At 39.9% G+C, this 14,831-nt stretch overlaps 1 protein-coding gene across 1 annotated transcript; it reads right to left on the bottom strand.

The window, feature by feature from the left end:
• Positions 1-1,869: 1,869 nt before the first annotated feature.
• On the bottom strand, positions 1,870-14,409 carry JHY (junctional cadherin complex regulator). Its single transcript, XM_072354657.1, is given in 10 exon segments — positions 1,870-2,073; positions 2,726-2,851; positions 3,641-3,721; positions 5,365-5,614; positions 6,431-6,966; positions 8,266-8,376; positions 11,197-11,695; positions 13,722-14,056; positions 14,122-14,268; positions 14,371-14,409. Coding segments are annotated over 10 exon segments (2,328 nt in total).
• Between the last annotated feature and the right edge of the window lie 422 nt (positions 14,410-14,831).

The raw sequence follows: 14,831 nt of genomic DNA, 5'->3' as shown, positions 1-14,831 counted from the left end.
GAGGCCTGCCAAGTAAATACTGAGAATTTCCATTGTATGGTGAACACAAATACACTTCTGCCCCTGTGAAGGCAGCCTGTGCTCATGGTGAATAACACCAGGCTTTGCAAATAGCTGGGCTGCAGCCACGGGACCACAACAGACAGGTTCTACTCCAACTAAATCTCTCTCTGAATACTTAATGCAAAATTCAAAGCCTATTTCTTATTTAAATTCCTCGCCTTCCTAATTTGAAAGACATTAAGTTTTGGCCTTTGCTTTTAAGCAGATGGATGCTCATCATTTACTTGTATGGTCCCTTTTTGTGCCACCATATCTGTTAGGTGCAGGAAGAATTTGCATTAGTATTGAGGTAGATCAAAAGATTTTTCTTTGCACATATGCTGCAAATAATGTCTTTTCCTAGGGGGAAAAAAATACAGTGCTTTCCAAATGGTTTGTGAGATGATCATGATCAGACTTAAATATATATATATACACACACACACACACACACACACATATATATATATATACACATATACATATGTATATATGCCCCCCCCCAAATGCAGTACCATATAAATATGCACAGGTTTAGCAGTTAAATTATTTCTTCAAATTTTATTGTTTTATTTAAGAAAACAAAACCAAAACCTCACACCACCTACCCACAAAGGTCATCCTAATTTATGGGAGCTCCACAAGGTAGTGAGATGGCAGACAGGGAGGAAGGTGATCAATTAAGACATTAAGCATTTTGCACCACATGGACGCATCTGCATGTCAGCCAAATAATAAGGCCATCAGCTCATTTTCAGGGAGCTGTTGCCTACTTCAACTCAATCCTCAGATCAAAGAGAAAATGTCTGCTTGCATTTTCTAATCAGAAAAGGGATGCTAATTTAGGTTCCTTAATGTGTGGTGGTAAGAGACTTCTTCAATTAACTGAATTCTATAGCTCAGAAAATAAAAAAAAGGGGGATACAAAGGGAGTCAGGCTGGAAAGGCAGAAGTTCTCATTAAACCAAAGGTCCAATATTCATTACCTCCAGCATCTGGGGCTAAACACTAAACATGGAGATCATCAAAGGGGGTTTAATGGGTTAAATTGAGAATATAATCTAATTAAAATATTAGATACGAGTAAATAGCTCTTTGATATTCATCTGAAGGTTTCATTAAAATAGGTACTTGAGGTTTGTATTAAGGGGGGATTATCACTTTTAAGCAGAAACAACAAATTGAGGTTCTCTAACCAGAAATGCTTCAAAGTGTTACTATTTAGTTAAAAAAATGAAAGTAGGAAAGTAGTAACTGGCACAGCATGGAAACAACCAGCCTGGCTTGGTGGATTTTACTGCAGCATGAGGGTTCCACCAAGAGGGGCCAAGTGCTGAAGATCCCAAAGGGGAGAAGAAAGGCTGGGGCAGAGGACAGCCCTGTCCCACAAACTACAAGGCAGGTGTCCATGGCTCTACTTCGATATGCAGAACATTCTCCCTTCAACCTGACCTATATTTCTCCTATTCAAGATGCTTCTTCCACCAAGCTTCCCCCAAAGATGCTGTACAACACAAACTTCTGCCTGCAAAACTGAACCATAGAATTGCTCAGGTTGGAGGAGACCTTCAACTCCAACCAAGATTCAGAAAAGCATTCCAGCAAGGGAAAAAAACCTAGAAAACAGATGAGCACACTTAAAATACTACCTATGTTACTATTTACCTCTTCAATATTTAGTGGAACTGACTCTAAAACTTAAAATGGATTAAACTTAAAGCAATACATATTTGAATGGAATGGCAAATCAATATGTGAATGCTATAGCTCCTAACTAAACAGTTCTGCCATTTTTACCTTGAAGATATCCCTATCATTCCAAGACACCTATAAGATACGAAGGGTTTTGAAAGCAGCTACAACTTGCTTCTCCTTCTCGTGTCTGCTTTTTAAATTCTCCAAGGATGGAATTGGAGGTAAAATGTCTCTTCTTAAAGTTGGTAGCAGACCTCTTTTCTCTTTCACCTCTTTATCTGATTGCCTTGCTGTGAAAGTCTTTGGTGTAGGAATCTTCTTTGCATATTCCAGTGCCTAAAAACACAAAGATTAGGGAAAATGTGATTAAGAGAAAACCTGTCCAGTACGTCAAGAAAATGTGGTTGTTTCTTTGTTGAGTCAAATTAGAAGCTCCTCTAATTCCTGATCTTTTATTTCTGATGGTGTTCTGCATTAGATGCCTCAGTAGTAACTGCAAGAAGCAGAATTCAAATGATAGTAAAATGAAAAACTTCTTTCTATGTGACAGTTCTCATTCATCACCTCAGAAATATCTGGTGCGTTTTCAGCATCAAACTGTTGAGCTGCAGCAGAACTGATCTGATAGAATATACGCTATTTTCAGAGCTTCATTACTTTCTGCAAGAGGGAAAAGGGGTTCCAATCCTTAAAAGGGATCTCCTTTGTTTGTGTATGAAGCTATGCAACTGAAGTGCAAGGAGTTGTGATTGAGACTGACAGGCAGGTGGATAACAGACTAATAAGTGGATATCTGTGGTCCATCAGAAGATTGCACTCTGCAGTAGCATGGCCTCTACCACTGATGTGAAACTGAGTGTGCTGCACTGGATAGAGTTCCTGTAGGGGTCCTGCTCTTCATTTTTCATGCCTGCCTTTTTCTATATGTAAAGTCCAGAATCATTCCCTGCAAACATCTGACAAGAACTCTGTCCTTATCTGTCCTTACCTTCTGTCTTGATGATAAAGATGTGACCTGGGGTTTTGTCGGTAACTTCTGAACCAAAACAGCATTTTTCATGTTGTTCTCCTTAATTCGCTGTGCATATTCCCTTTGTCGCTTTAACTTCTCCTTCTGACAAAAGAAACAACGTGTATGACTAAACATGGAGCCATCAATGAAATACCTTTTTTGCACTGGAGTCTTCCATTTGTATCCCTGTTGCTATTTAAGCTGGCTAAGGTATTGATCGTTCCTCAGCAGAACACAACAGCAAACCCTGATGAGCGGTATAGTTTTTAGTCATTCTTCACATTTAAGAGCTTTTCCTTGGACCATATTGAGGATTGAGCTCAACTGAAATGCAACGTGTCCTTAGTCTGAATGTTTCAGTGCATCAGTTCTGTTCTAGAATGCCTGTGCTAGTATCTGTCAGCTTTTGCAGTGACTTTTAAAACCTCTCTATTGGCTTTTGAGGCCCTGAATGACATGCTTTGTTTACTCTACTGATACTCTGTCTCTTTATTATTCCAGCAATTTATTATGCTCAAATTCAGCAGCGTGCTCTACCTTGCCCCAGTTATCAGCCAATGTCAGTGATTTCCTTTCAGTGCAATAATACCACATAGCATGCCAGGCTCCACAGGTGTTATGGAGCTTTTAAAGACATACTGTGTCCCAGGCTCAGTCCATTCCAATCTGAGATCTCTAATCTCTCTCCTTTATGGGAAGGCTGAGGAAATCATAGGAAATGACCACAAAAAGACGATCATTTTATCATACTTGCTTCCTGCTGCCCTACAAGCACACAAAGTACAAGACAAACACAAACAGCTTCTCAGCTATAACTTCTCTGCCACTCTCCCCTGCCCAAATTCACTTTGCACAACTGAAAAGCAGAGTGTTAAGATGGGGACCACTTACTTTTTCCTTGATGCCTTCATAGTCAGGTCCAAGGCCTCCAAGCTTCATATCAAGATTGATATAGGCTTTTGAGCTATATGGCTGAAAAACACACCTCAGTGATAGATTTTCCTTTATATATATGTATATTTTATATATATATATATATATATATATATATATATATATATATATATATATATATATATATATATACTATTTCATTGATACAAAGCATAATTAAAACCAGTCTTGTAGAGGACACCAAACTCAAGAGCAGGATTCAGCTTGCAGTCTCAGTGTTACCTCTGCTATGTCTCATTTCAAGAATTATAGGTGTCCAAAAAAGATAGAAGTAATTGTGGAAATCCAATTATTCTGCGCTTCCTTTGAATCTAGATGGGTAATTACTAATCATCCAAATTACAAAGCAACACTTTCGCAGTCAAGAATGACATTTCATGAGCTTTAAACGGGTGAAATTGACCCATTTGACAGTTATCAGAATGAAATTGCAAAGAAACTTTTATAAGAGAAGCAGATAAAAAAGCCTGACTTTGGTGGCAAAAAAATAGACGTGTTATTTGTTAGAGGAACCTTTCTTTGTTCTCAAACTGCAATGTAAAATTGTTGCCTGTTGAAAAATATATGCCTTGCAGCACAGATAGTTCTAAAATGCACAGGGAAGACAAGTGATGTTATTTGAACCCTTTGAGACTTTACTACAGAGAATTTTTCAAGCTCTCTTTTAAGAAGACTTGGTTAATTTTTGTTTGAAGAGCTCTATGAGACATAAAGAGTCATATTCTTGGGGCACACAAAGTGTGAGAAAGCTACTGAAAATACAGGACAAAAATAACGTTTTGAACTCGGGGGGAACAGAAAGAGAAAAAGAAATCTGCCCTTCAGTTCTGATTGTAGTCCAACTAATTCTTCTTAGAGGCATTCAAGCAGCAATACACAAACTGCCTCCTAGATGAAGCACGTGAGTCATTACTCCAGCTTAGTTTGTCTGCCCTGAAATGTGGAGCTAACTTCTTAAACATTTAATTTGTCATGGATGCCCAGGGATACCCCTGTGCTGTTCCACTGCATCTGTGTAACTGGTTACAGTATGAAATCTGAACACACAGGAAAAACAAAAGGAAGCAGGTTTTAATAAGGACCACAGTGGGATTGTCAGCAGACCTGTAATAATGTTTATGTTGTTAGCCTTACAAATCCTCTAAGTTTGATCTTGTTCAGTTTGATTCCCTTGGAAACCAAGAGATTTGAGTCGGATAGCAAATGAGCATGACCAGGATAATGGTTTGTTCAGATCTGAAGCCTGGCTACCTGCTGCTTTATACAAACAGCTTTATTCTAAATCATTTTATCACTGGTTACCCGAAAGGACAAACACTGTTCTGTGTGTTTTTAGAGATAATCAAGTCTCAGAGTGATGGAAGGAGAGGTGGTGAACTACCTCACTCTCTAGATTAAAATGATTTGGTCAGAAAAAACACCAGTAAATGTCTTCATCTTCAGTGTCTGTTTCTACCTTTGTTCCTTCATCTTTAACACTCTAGGCAAGTTATCATGCGTTCATGTGCATTCTCTCTGTAAGAATGAAAAAGTTCTCATTTCTCCTTCCTTTTCTTATTTTTAGTGAAGATCTTTGGATTACCAAGTGTGTATATATATATATATTAATCAGAGGAGAAGGCAGAAAGGTACAGCTCTCTAATCTACATCTATTTGCTTACCTTTGTGCAGACTTTATGCTGTTTCTGCTTGTCCATTTGCATGAGATTGCCTTCAGAGCCAATTCGAATTATTTTCACTTGATTTCCATCACCTCTCCCTTGATCTACCTCACTTTCTACGTGGGGTATTAGAGGTGGAAGTGGGCTGAATGAGTGCAAGCCATCAGCTTCCCTCACACAATCTACGTCTTGGTGCTGGGAGACTGTATTAAAGGCTGCAGACGAACTCTTAACAGAAGCTTGGGAAGGCCTAAAAAAAGAAAAAAAATCTTTATTTGTATGCAGCAGATAGCACAACAAGTCATCTGTACAAAGAATGATCCTTGCTCACAGAAGCTAATGGGAACAAGAAAGTGGACATGTGGGAATCTCACAGTGACTGACTTTGCTTGCATCCAAGTTCATAGAAACTGAGAAAAAATGAGATGGGGAAATGTTCAGTCTTATGTAAAGCTATCTTAAGCCAACAAGAACTGCCTTTAAAGGGCTTTGGATCATGCCTGCTGAGTACTGAAACAATTAATGCTTTGTCTATCTGAAATTCTACATAGCAGAGTTTAGATTATCATTCCCTTTACCATGTCAGTGCTGTTCAGTCTTTGCTTCTAGAACTTGTGCAAAAAAATGCTTAACTCCTACAGAAGCAGCACAAAAGTGTCTGTCTATCCATGATGGCAAATAGGGACAACTTTCAAAACTTGTGTGACAGGCCAGTATTGGTTCTAGAATGACTCTGGATATTCACCCTACAAGGCAAGCTTTGATATAACTCTATGCAGATAGCACTAGACTTCGGTTTATGCACATGACTTTTTGCTATTTGTTTTTCCAAGTTCCCCTTCTAGCCTTTCTTTCAACTGTGGAAAATTCTGTGTGCAAGAGAGTATGAAGTCTAGAACTGCCCTTTTCCAATAACACAGAGAAAACCAATACTTAGAATGAATCTTAAGTTAGTATTAATCTAGAGGTAGGTTTGAACTAAAGAATTTTGCCTTTTGGACCTTAAAAAAACCACATTTTCTTTATCAAAGTGTTATCAGGACACAGTTTCAGCACATATACTTACCATAAACTACTGGTAGCATAAGTGTGTCTTTTGTTATCCTGAAGCAACACTTGATTCTTTACCTTTTCTTGACAGTTAACATGAGAAACAGATGAACTCTGCCTCTGCTTTTGATTTGGATGTGCTTGACCTCTGGTACTGCCATCTCCTGGGAAAGATGGCACAGTGGCATGGTTGTATAAATGTTGCTGGCCATGTGGAAGTCCATTTGGATGATCACGCTGGCAATTCTTGTTCTTCTTGCTAGTACACACTGGGAAATTGTTTAAGCAAGTACCTGAATTTGCTGCTGTATTAGTATTTGTATTAGAAGGATTTGGGCATAGCTTCTTCTGCAGTGCACTGCTGCTGTTTTGTTCCATTGCCTGCATGGGAGCAGTCTGAAGTTCTGACATCTGGTGGTGCTTCTGGTGCAAAGACTTTGGTTTTGCTGGTTTCCCTGCTGGCTGATTGTTATCTCTCCTTGCAAGAGCTCTCCCCTCTAGATTCTGGTTGGATTTTGCTTTGTTTTTTTGGGACAACTTCTTCTTCTGTTCCTAAAACAAGTTATCAAAAGTGGAGTTGATTCCAGTGGTTGCTCTTTTATGTGTTCATCATGATCAACAACATGCAAGCGTATAGGTAATCTGCCTGTTACAATGCCCACAGTTTCAACCTGAAAGGGGTTATAGCAACGTTTTGTAGGGGTGAATGAACACCTGGCTAAAAAGTAATGTTAAAGTGAACTTTTAGCACAGGGTGATATGGTAAAAGGAAAGCATCTGTTTCCTAGGTTTTATGAACCTACGCACTTGTATTTGTGAACAGCACAATAAATGTCATTCAGGTACTGAAATTTCATGAGAATATGGCTATATACACCCTGTTAAATTGGTCCGCAACAGAAACAAACCTATGTCAATGATTTAAATGACTTCACTTCTAAACCAAACACTCCTCCCTGTCCTGTGTCTTGAAAAACATTATCTAAATGAGAAGAAATAGATTAAGAATTTAAGCACACCAGGACTACTGTATTCAGCTAAACCAACACACTCTAAAACTGGGGCTTATTCAGTGCTTTCCAATTACAGCATCCTGTGTTGCCCATTTTGAGGAAAGGCATGGCTTTCCTCCTAGGTAATACACAAATCCATTCTCAGTCCATTTAATCTCTGTCAGCACTACGATCCTCCATTTCATCCTCCTGTCTCTCTAGGGTTCTTTTGTTAGCAACACTTGCAACTACCGCATAACATATGCACTCAGAATAACTACTTAATGGTAGGTATTAAATCCACATACAGAGAAGCATGTTTTGGCAAAAGCTTTAGCGCTGGGGAATCCTGACTCCTGGTGCCAAGATGATGATTTGTTAACTCGACCTCTGCTGTAATGATTAGTGCTCTGCCATACTGTGCCAACGGTGGAAAGCATGAGCTACTGCCAAAGTGAGCCCAGGCCAATGTCTTCCCATTTAAATGGGAGCCCCGAGAAATACCTCCCTCGTTCTGAAACTTCGAATTTAAAGCATGAAATACATCTATACACTTATGTGTACACAGGAGGTTGCTGCAACTTCTACTTATAACACATTTCGTGGCCACCCCTTGATGTTTGCTGGGGGTTTATGGAACAAATAATGCAACAGTAGTTGAGTTCTAGCTCAGCATCCTCACAACTGAGGAAATACAACAATATTCAGAATTAGCTACTTGTCACGATGTGCAGATTTACACCTAAGAATTTAATGTAGTTAATTGGCACTCTCAAACTAATGAGCTTACAGCTTGAAACAGTCAAACTTGCATGCTTTGACAAATACAATTCAATTACAATTCAATTCAAAAAGGAACCTTGAGCCGCTGTGAATTCAGGTGCCATTTCTCTTCAATGCTCATTTCTGTGTTTGGGTCCGGCAAGGCACTCTGAGCTGGTTCCTCATCAACAGTTTTAGTATCTGCAACCTAAAAAATATAGAATGTTTATGGCCATATGCTAATATAGCCTAGTCAGAATAAAGGGTCTAAAAGTTGCGGAGGTAGATGTGAAATAACTTGACTCCTAGTAAAGCTCAAATGGTAAATTAGGTATTATATAATAGATAACAAGAAGATTAAAGGCTGAAAGAACAAATGAAAAGCAAGGGGAAAAAAACCCACATCATTAATAGTAGTAGGATAGCAGGGTGTATTTCTTTACTTTTAGAGAGAAGAGAGGAAAATTGCATTTTAGGAGGTGAGAGATCGGGAGAACTATAGAAAAGGCAGGTGGGGTCTATTGCTGAGCTTTCAGGTGAACTCACTGCCCCAAATATAACAATGCAGATTCTATTAGCTGTCACTAGGTAAGTTAACAAACTGAAAGTTACCACGTAGGTTTCCTGAACCAGGGACAGATGCAGCTTGGCAGTCAGCAAGATGTTTTTGGTGGAACCGACTGCCTCACTGTATTGATGGTTTACTGGGCAGGTAAAGCATACTTCTACATTATCTCTTTGAAAGAGGAACAGGACACAACCTCTGCCAGCATTTTTTGTGAACTATTCTATTAATACCAATCAAATTGAGAAAATGATCAAATGAAATTGCATTTTGAGCATCATAAGCTGTGTAATGCCTATTCTGTTAAATTGAGGCCCATAATTGCTTCTCTACTGAAAAGATACAACAAAGACAGCAATCATGGCATGTCATTATCCCAGACTAGAAAACCGGCCTTTGCAGTGAGGACTTCAAAGGCTTGTGGTTCTCGAATTGCATTTGGCTGCTATTGTTGTAGCGCAGGCAATCTTGATTAGGTGTTTACACTGAGGTAAGGCGCAGTGCACAGAGAGTCTGAGTGCCTTGGTCTAGAGCCATTAAAAAATTGTACATTATGTTCCTTGCTTTGAAGTAAGGGGCTTGTAGGTAGGAAAGCAACTCATATTGAGTACAGCTGAGCTAGATTTGGCTGCTACTTCTCTCTGTCTGCCTCTCTCTCTTTCTTTCTCTCCCTCCCTGAAATTCATCGTCGGGTTCTTAAAGAATCAGGCAACACTGCAAAGAACTCGATGCTTTATAAAATGCTACATCAATTAGGAAATATACAGATCAACAGACATTTATAGTATGTTTTGGTACCTACAGCCTGCTGTTTGTATGCACAGAGGCAACATCTGTAAATCCTGCAAGAACAAGGCTGGAAATATTTTGCCTGATACCATGTCAGTTGAATAAACTCGTATGCAATGTACTCATTTCAAGTGCCCCAACTGTTTAGTTTCCTAACAGCAGTTGCACCAATAAAAAAGCTTCCAAGTCCTTCAAAGCTCAAAATAATCCAGCATAGGATAAAACTACACTCAGAATGTGTTTCACATTACCAGAAAGCCGCACGTGGTTTGCTGGCTTCTCTTTGCAGAGAATTAAAAGGCTGTTTTTGTACTTTTGGTACTTTTCCAGGTGAGGTGGCTGGCCTAATTGGGAAGACTTAATTGCTGAGTTGAGAATCATGAACCTTGAGATAACAGGCCAGCTTTGGTCAATAGGATGCTCCTACCAAGCCTTCATACACTCCTCCAACAAGATGGAAGAATGGATGTCTTGATTAAGAAGAAGAAATGTAAGTATTCCTTCCTGTGCTTATTCCCAGCAAATACAAGGCTCGCTGGCCAAAAATGGCAATGCTGTTGCTGCTCTGTCATGTGGTTGAGGAAAGAAAAACACCTTTCTGCACACATACAGCCTGCCTGGCTCCTGCCTGATGGCTGCCTCAGCAAGGTAATCTTAACACACAGGTCTGATTTTAGCAGTGTTGGGTTTGTTGCTGTTGTTTTTTCATCATCCTTCAAAAAACATCTACACCACAAAGTCCTGATCCCTGGTTCCAATACTTACATATAAATCATTTTAAGAATTCCCCATATAGTAATCATAATCATATCAACACGGCTTTAATTAGCAGCCATCTATGCTAATTATTTTTACCATCAAGTAAATTATAACTGAAAAAAAAAAACAACAAAACAAGTGCTTTTAACAGCTCTGAGAGGAGTCTGTCCACTGTTGCTTTCCTTGTAACACGGTCGGCCGATGCCCTCTAGTGTTGTGTCAACCACTCATTAGCCACAAAAAAAAACCATCACAAGTTTCTAGTTCTGCAAGTGGATAATAATATGTAACTCATAGAGTGATTCAGGGACTTCCATATTGTCATCATGCATAATGTACAGCAAGTAGAAGCAACAAACTCTCGTATAATTGTTCATTAGGAACTGTTATTGCATTTCCGCTTAATCCTTAGTGCACTGTTTGACATTTCACAGTCAATCAAGCCTTTGCAACCCAATTACAACATATTACCAGTATTTACTGATTGATTCCAAATACCAGGTTTGGTCTGGGTGAGAAAACAAGTAGGGTAATGGGTTTCCTGACCACTGAAATTCATATCTTTCTTGCATACTCCTAAATGTGTGACACTAAATGACAGCGATAAGCCCTTGAAAGCAGCATATTACCAAATCCATGTCAGTCAAGCTGAGCAAAATTTGATGCTCCAAAAAATAAGGGACAATGTAGAACTTATGGGAAAGAATTTCTACTGAGAGATTGCCTCTGTGATGATGCAGACATGCTTTGCAGCCAGGAATACATATAGTACCAATAGGTGAACCAGATTCTCATAGGAAATTGCAAGTTCTAAGTTGCATGATGGCCTCATGCAAACCTGTAAGCCCATATAGATACTCTACTTCAACAGCAGACTTTGGTTTATAGCAGTTAGAACTTGCCAAAGTTACCTACCTGCTCTTGAGTAACTTCTTGCTTTTCGCCGTGTAACTGAAGATAGGATTTGTTCTTGTCTTTACGCAGTCCTAAAGTCTGCTTGTTTTTTTCCACAAAGTCTTTTTTTGCTTTTTGGGGTTGATCTTTTGGAATCTGAAGAGACAAAGGTCTGCTGTATTTACTAGGACTATCTTTGTGATAACAGCCATCTGAAGGTTCATTCCCTTTGGTATGTAGCCTAAAAGGTTCACCGCGGACGAAGGCATTTGGCTCATGAAAGCTTAGTAAATCTGTATCAAACTCAGAGAATGACTCCAGAAACTTCTCCCCCTGTTGATTCTTTTCTTCTGAGGAGATGCTGGAATGGAGGTAAAATGAATCTTGGGAAAGGTCTGTGCCGTCTCCTTCAGCAACGCGGCGTTTTTTTCCTACTTTAAAAAATTTTGCTGCTTCTTTTGTGTTCTTCCAGTTAGGATCGTACTTCAGGCTGGAATATTTGTCTACAGGCTGCTGTTTCCTATTTAAAACAGAAATGTAAAATTATCCATGTATGAATTGCACACATTCTGCATGTCTTGGTGTACACATTGAGTCTGCAAACACAACCAACCACACCAGTTCGGTGCATACACTGGGACCATTTGTGGGACCAAGACAAGAACAGTTTTATAAGACATGTTTGAGCATAAAATTTAGGCAGGACCTCCTTTTCATATTTCATTTCCATTGTCAGTCAATGATAAATTAGCCTGACATTCAGACCACAGCGGTAGACAACCTTGATCCTAAATTTAGCATGGATGTTATCAGCACAAGCAGAATCAGCTGATAGATAAAACAACTGTATCTTACTGTTTCCATTCTGATGATATCACCTACAAAACACAGGCTGCTGTGTAAGATAGAAGTGATGTACCTGCTAAGGTCCCACTCTCAAATCTCAGCAGAACTAATAATGACCGCCTAAGCTGAATTCTCTAAACTGCAGCATAGCCAATCACATTAACATTTCCACAAATCATTTATTCCTTCTTTCTCAACTGGTTAAGCATATATCAATATCTCAAGAGGCTCCTAAGTAATAAAAAAATCTGTTTCTCTAGCAATGCTTCTCATTTCAGGTAAGCATGATGGTATCCTGTATATTAGAGATGGTTTACACCAGTGAAAATATTATTATTTCTAGTTACTGCAGGTAAACCAAAATAGGTGACCATATTTTGAAGCGAGTATAGAAATATTTGATACAATTGTAATGATTCAAATAGCAGAGTATAATGCTAGAGAGTTCTATTGTGCTGAAATGCGTGCACAGCAGCTCAACAGGATTATGCAGGCCAGGTCACCGCACGGGAACAAAATGAGTGTGAAGAGCTCCTCCATCTCTAATCATCTGCAGACAAGAAGTGCACCTTTTATTCCTCCCCCCAACTTGATATAAAGGTTAGATGGACTCTGTACTCATCAACAAAAGTGTGGTACGTAGACAACAGATGCAGCATTTCCTCTTCAAATTCCGAGGTTAGTAATGGATGTAGAGAGGGGGGTTCATATGCATATGCTGTGATATTTGCTCTGGTTAATGGACTGTATTTGAGTACTTACTAGGCTAAGTTCAAACAAAATAAAATCAAATTTCCATTTAATGAAGAGCCCCACATTCAGCATAGTATTCAGTCAAAAAAATTACTAAAAATTAGAGCATGTTTCTAGTACAATTAACATCATTTGCACTCACAATAAAATGTTCAATAACTGGCCATTTTGCCTGTTGAGGACGTGAATAAAAGCATGCTATTAATCATTTAGTCTTCATTTGTTTGCCACTTTATTTTAAGTAGACAATTAAATTGAAACTGCACATTATTATTACTTCAGGTTTAATTTAATCCCTTTAAACTTGAGAATTACTCCCAATTTACAGTGTTAAACCTTTCACGCACAAGACAGCAAATTTGATTTTATTTATGTAGCAAGTTAACGCTTTCCTAAAGAATGTTTAATGATGGTAACACTTAATTTTAGATTGATGCAGTTTTAAGAACAAAACTGCCTTTTTTCAACCTATCAGCTTTTGCCTTTATGTTTCCTTACAGACAGTTTGCTCAGTGTGGATCTTTCTGCAGTAAATGAAGGGAGGATTTCTTTTCAATGTGTTTTCTTTCTCCTTGATTCCAGCTCCAGAAATCCTCTTGCTCACGCTCTCAAAAATGCCACACAAACCATTTGCCACTTCCTACCTTCCTGCTTGCCTGTTTTAGATGGAAATGAAAGGGCTGATGCGTGAGCATCTGTATGCAAAGCCTATAAGGTATGTGAGGGATGTTTTCTCTCCATCTTAACCTCTTGCACTGGTGGAGAAATGGGTACAATAATTATGTGTGTGGATAAGATGATGCAACAGTAGTTTTGCACACAATTTGATCCTTGGGTGCTTTAATAGCACTTTAGTGATCTAAGTTGGTTCTGAAGAGGTAATGTGCATCCTGAGGCTTTAAAGGGTTAGAACAACCACGCTCATCTACTGAAAGCCTATGCCTTACCTTCCACTGCTCTCTTTCTTTGGTATTCTGAATGTACAATGCACCAAGTCATACTCAGCTTCTTCTGGTTCCTCTGAACTTGAGCTCTCCAAGCTATCGTCTTCCTCCAAGCTGTCTTTCTCCATCTCCTCAGCACTCAGTCCTACCAGCTCATTATTAGCACGGATCCGCTGCTGGAGCTCTAACTGATACTGCCTTTCCAGAGCAAGTCTTTCAGAATCAGAGTCCTGACAGCCACGCAGCTCGGAGCCAACGCTCCCTTTATTTGCAGGTGGCCTTTTCCAGCCCGCAGAGTGAGAGCGTGGCTGCTTGTGCTCACCCTGAGGAGAGCATTCCTTACTCACATGGAAGGTATATGGAGAAGAAACTTTAACGTATCCCGTATCTGAGGCGTTCGTGCTGTTCTCGGCACTCATGGTTTGCACCAACCCTGCGTCTGGAAAACAGGAAAGTGAACCAAAGAGGCCGCACACTGAGTGAAGGTGTTTGTGTTAGTTGTCAGACGCAGTGTAAAAGCACGCGAACGCTTCTGATTAGTTTCTTTCCACTACGGTCGCATTAAATTGTTCCTAAATCATCCGCATCCCTGGACAGGACACCGGAGGAAAAGGTGGGCAGGGAACAATCTGTCTCCTCGCAACGGTCGAACGTCGTCCCATTGCAGTGGGTTGGGCCGCGCCGTCGCCATAGTTACGACAGAGGACGCGGTTTGGCACCTACCAAGTGCCGGAGGGGGGGGGGGACATGCGGCCTTCTCAACGCCCCTTAACGTGGTTATGGAGCGGCCCCGGGGTGCGGTCATCAGGCGGGAGCGAGGAGTCAGATCGTTCCCTGTGGTGAAATAAAAACGCTTGAAAAGCCGACGGGTGGGATGTGGTAATTTCAGGCTGGTTTATTAGAATTATGACTGCCGCCTGTTGAGGACAAGCGGTACCGTGGGCCTCAACGACCACCATAGCAGGCTGCCCGGAGCCACATCCTGCCTGGCCTTGAATGCCTCCAGAGAAGGGGCATCCACAGCCTCCCAAAATGAAGCAATATTTTCATTGTTTTCCGCATAAAAATGAACTATTTCTAAGCAGTCACTTCAAGGGCATTTACTTCATTCAG

The sequence above is a fragment of the Excalfactoria chinensis genome, chromosome 21 (assembly GCF_039878825.1).
Source record: "Excalfactoria chinensis isolate bCotChi1 chromosome 21, bCotChi1.hap2, whole genome shotgun sequence".
Lineage (NCBI taxonomy): Eukaryota > Metazoa > Chordata > Aves > Galliformes > Phasianidae > Excalfactoria > Excalfactoria chinensis.
The sequence above is the reverse complement of the archived record's forward strand: the minus strand, read 5'-3'. Positions and strand labels throughout refer to the sequence as shown.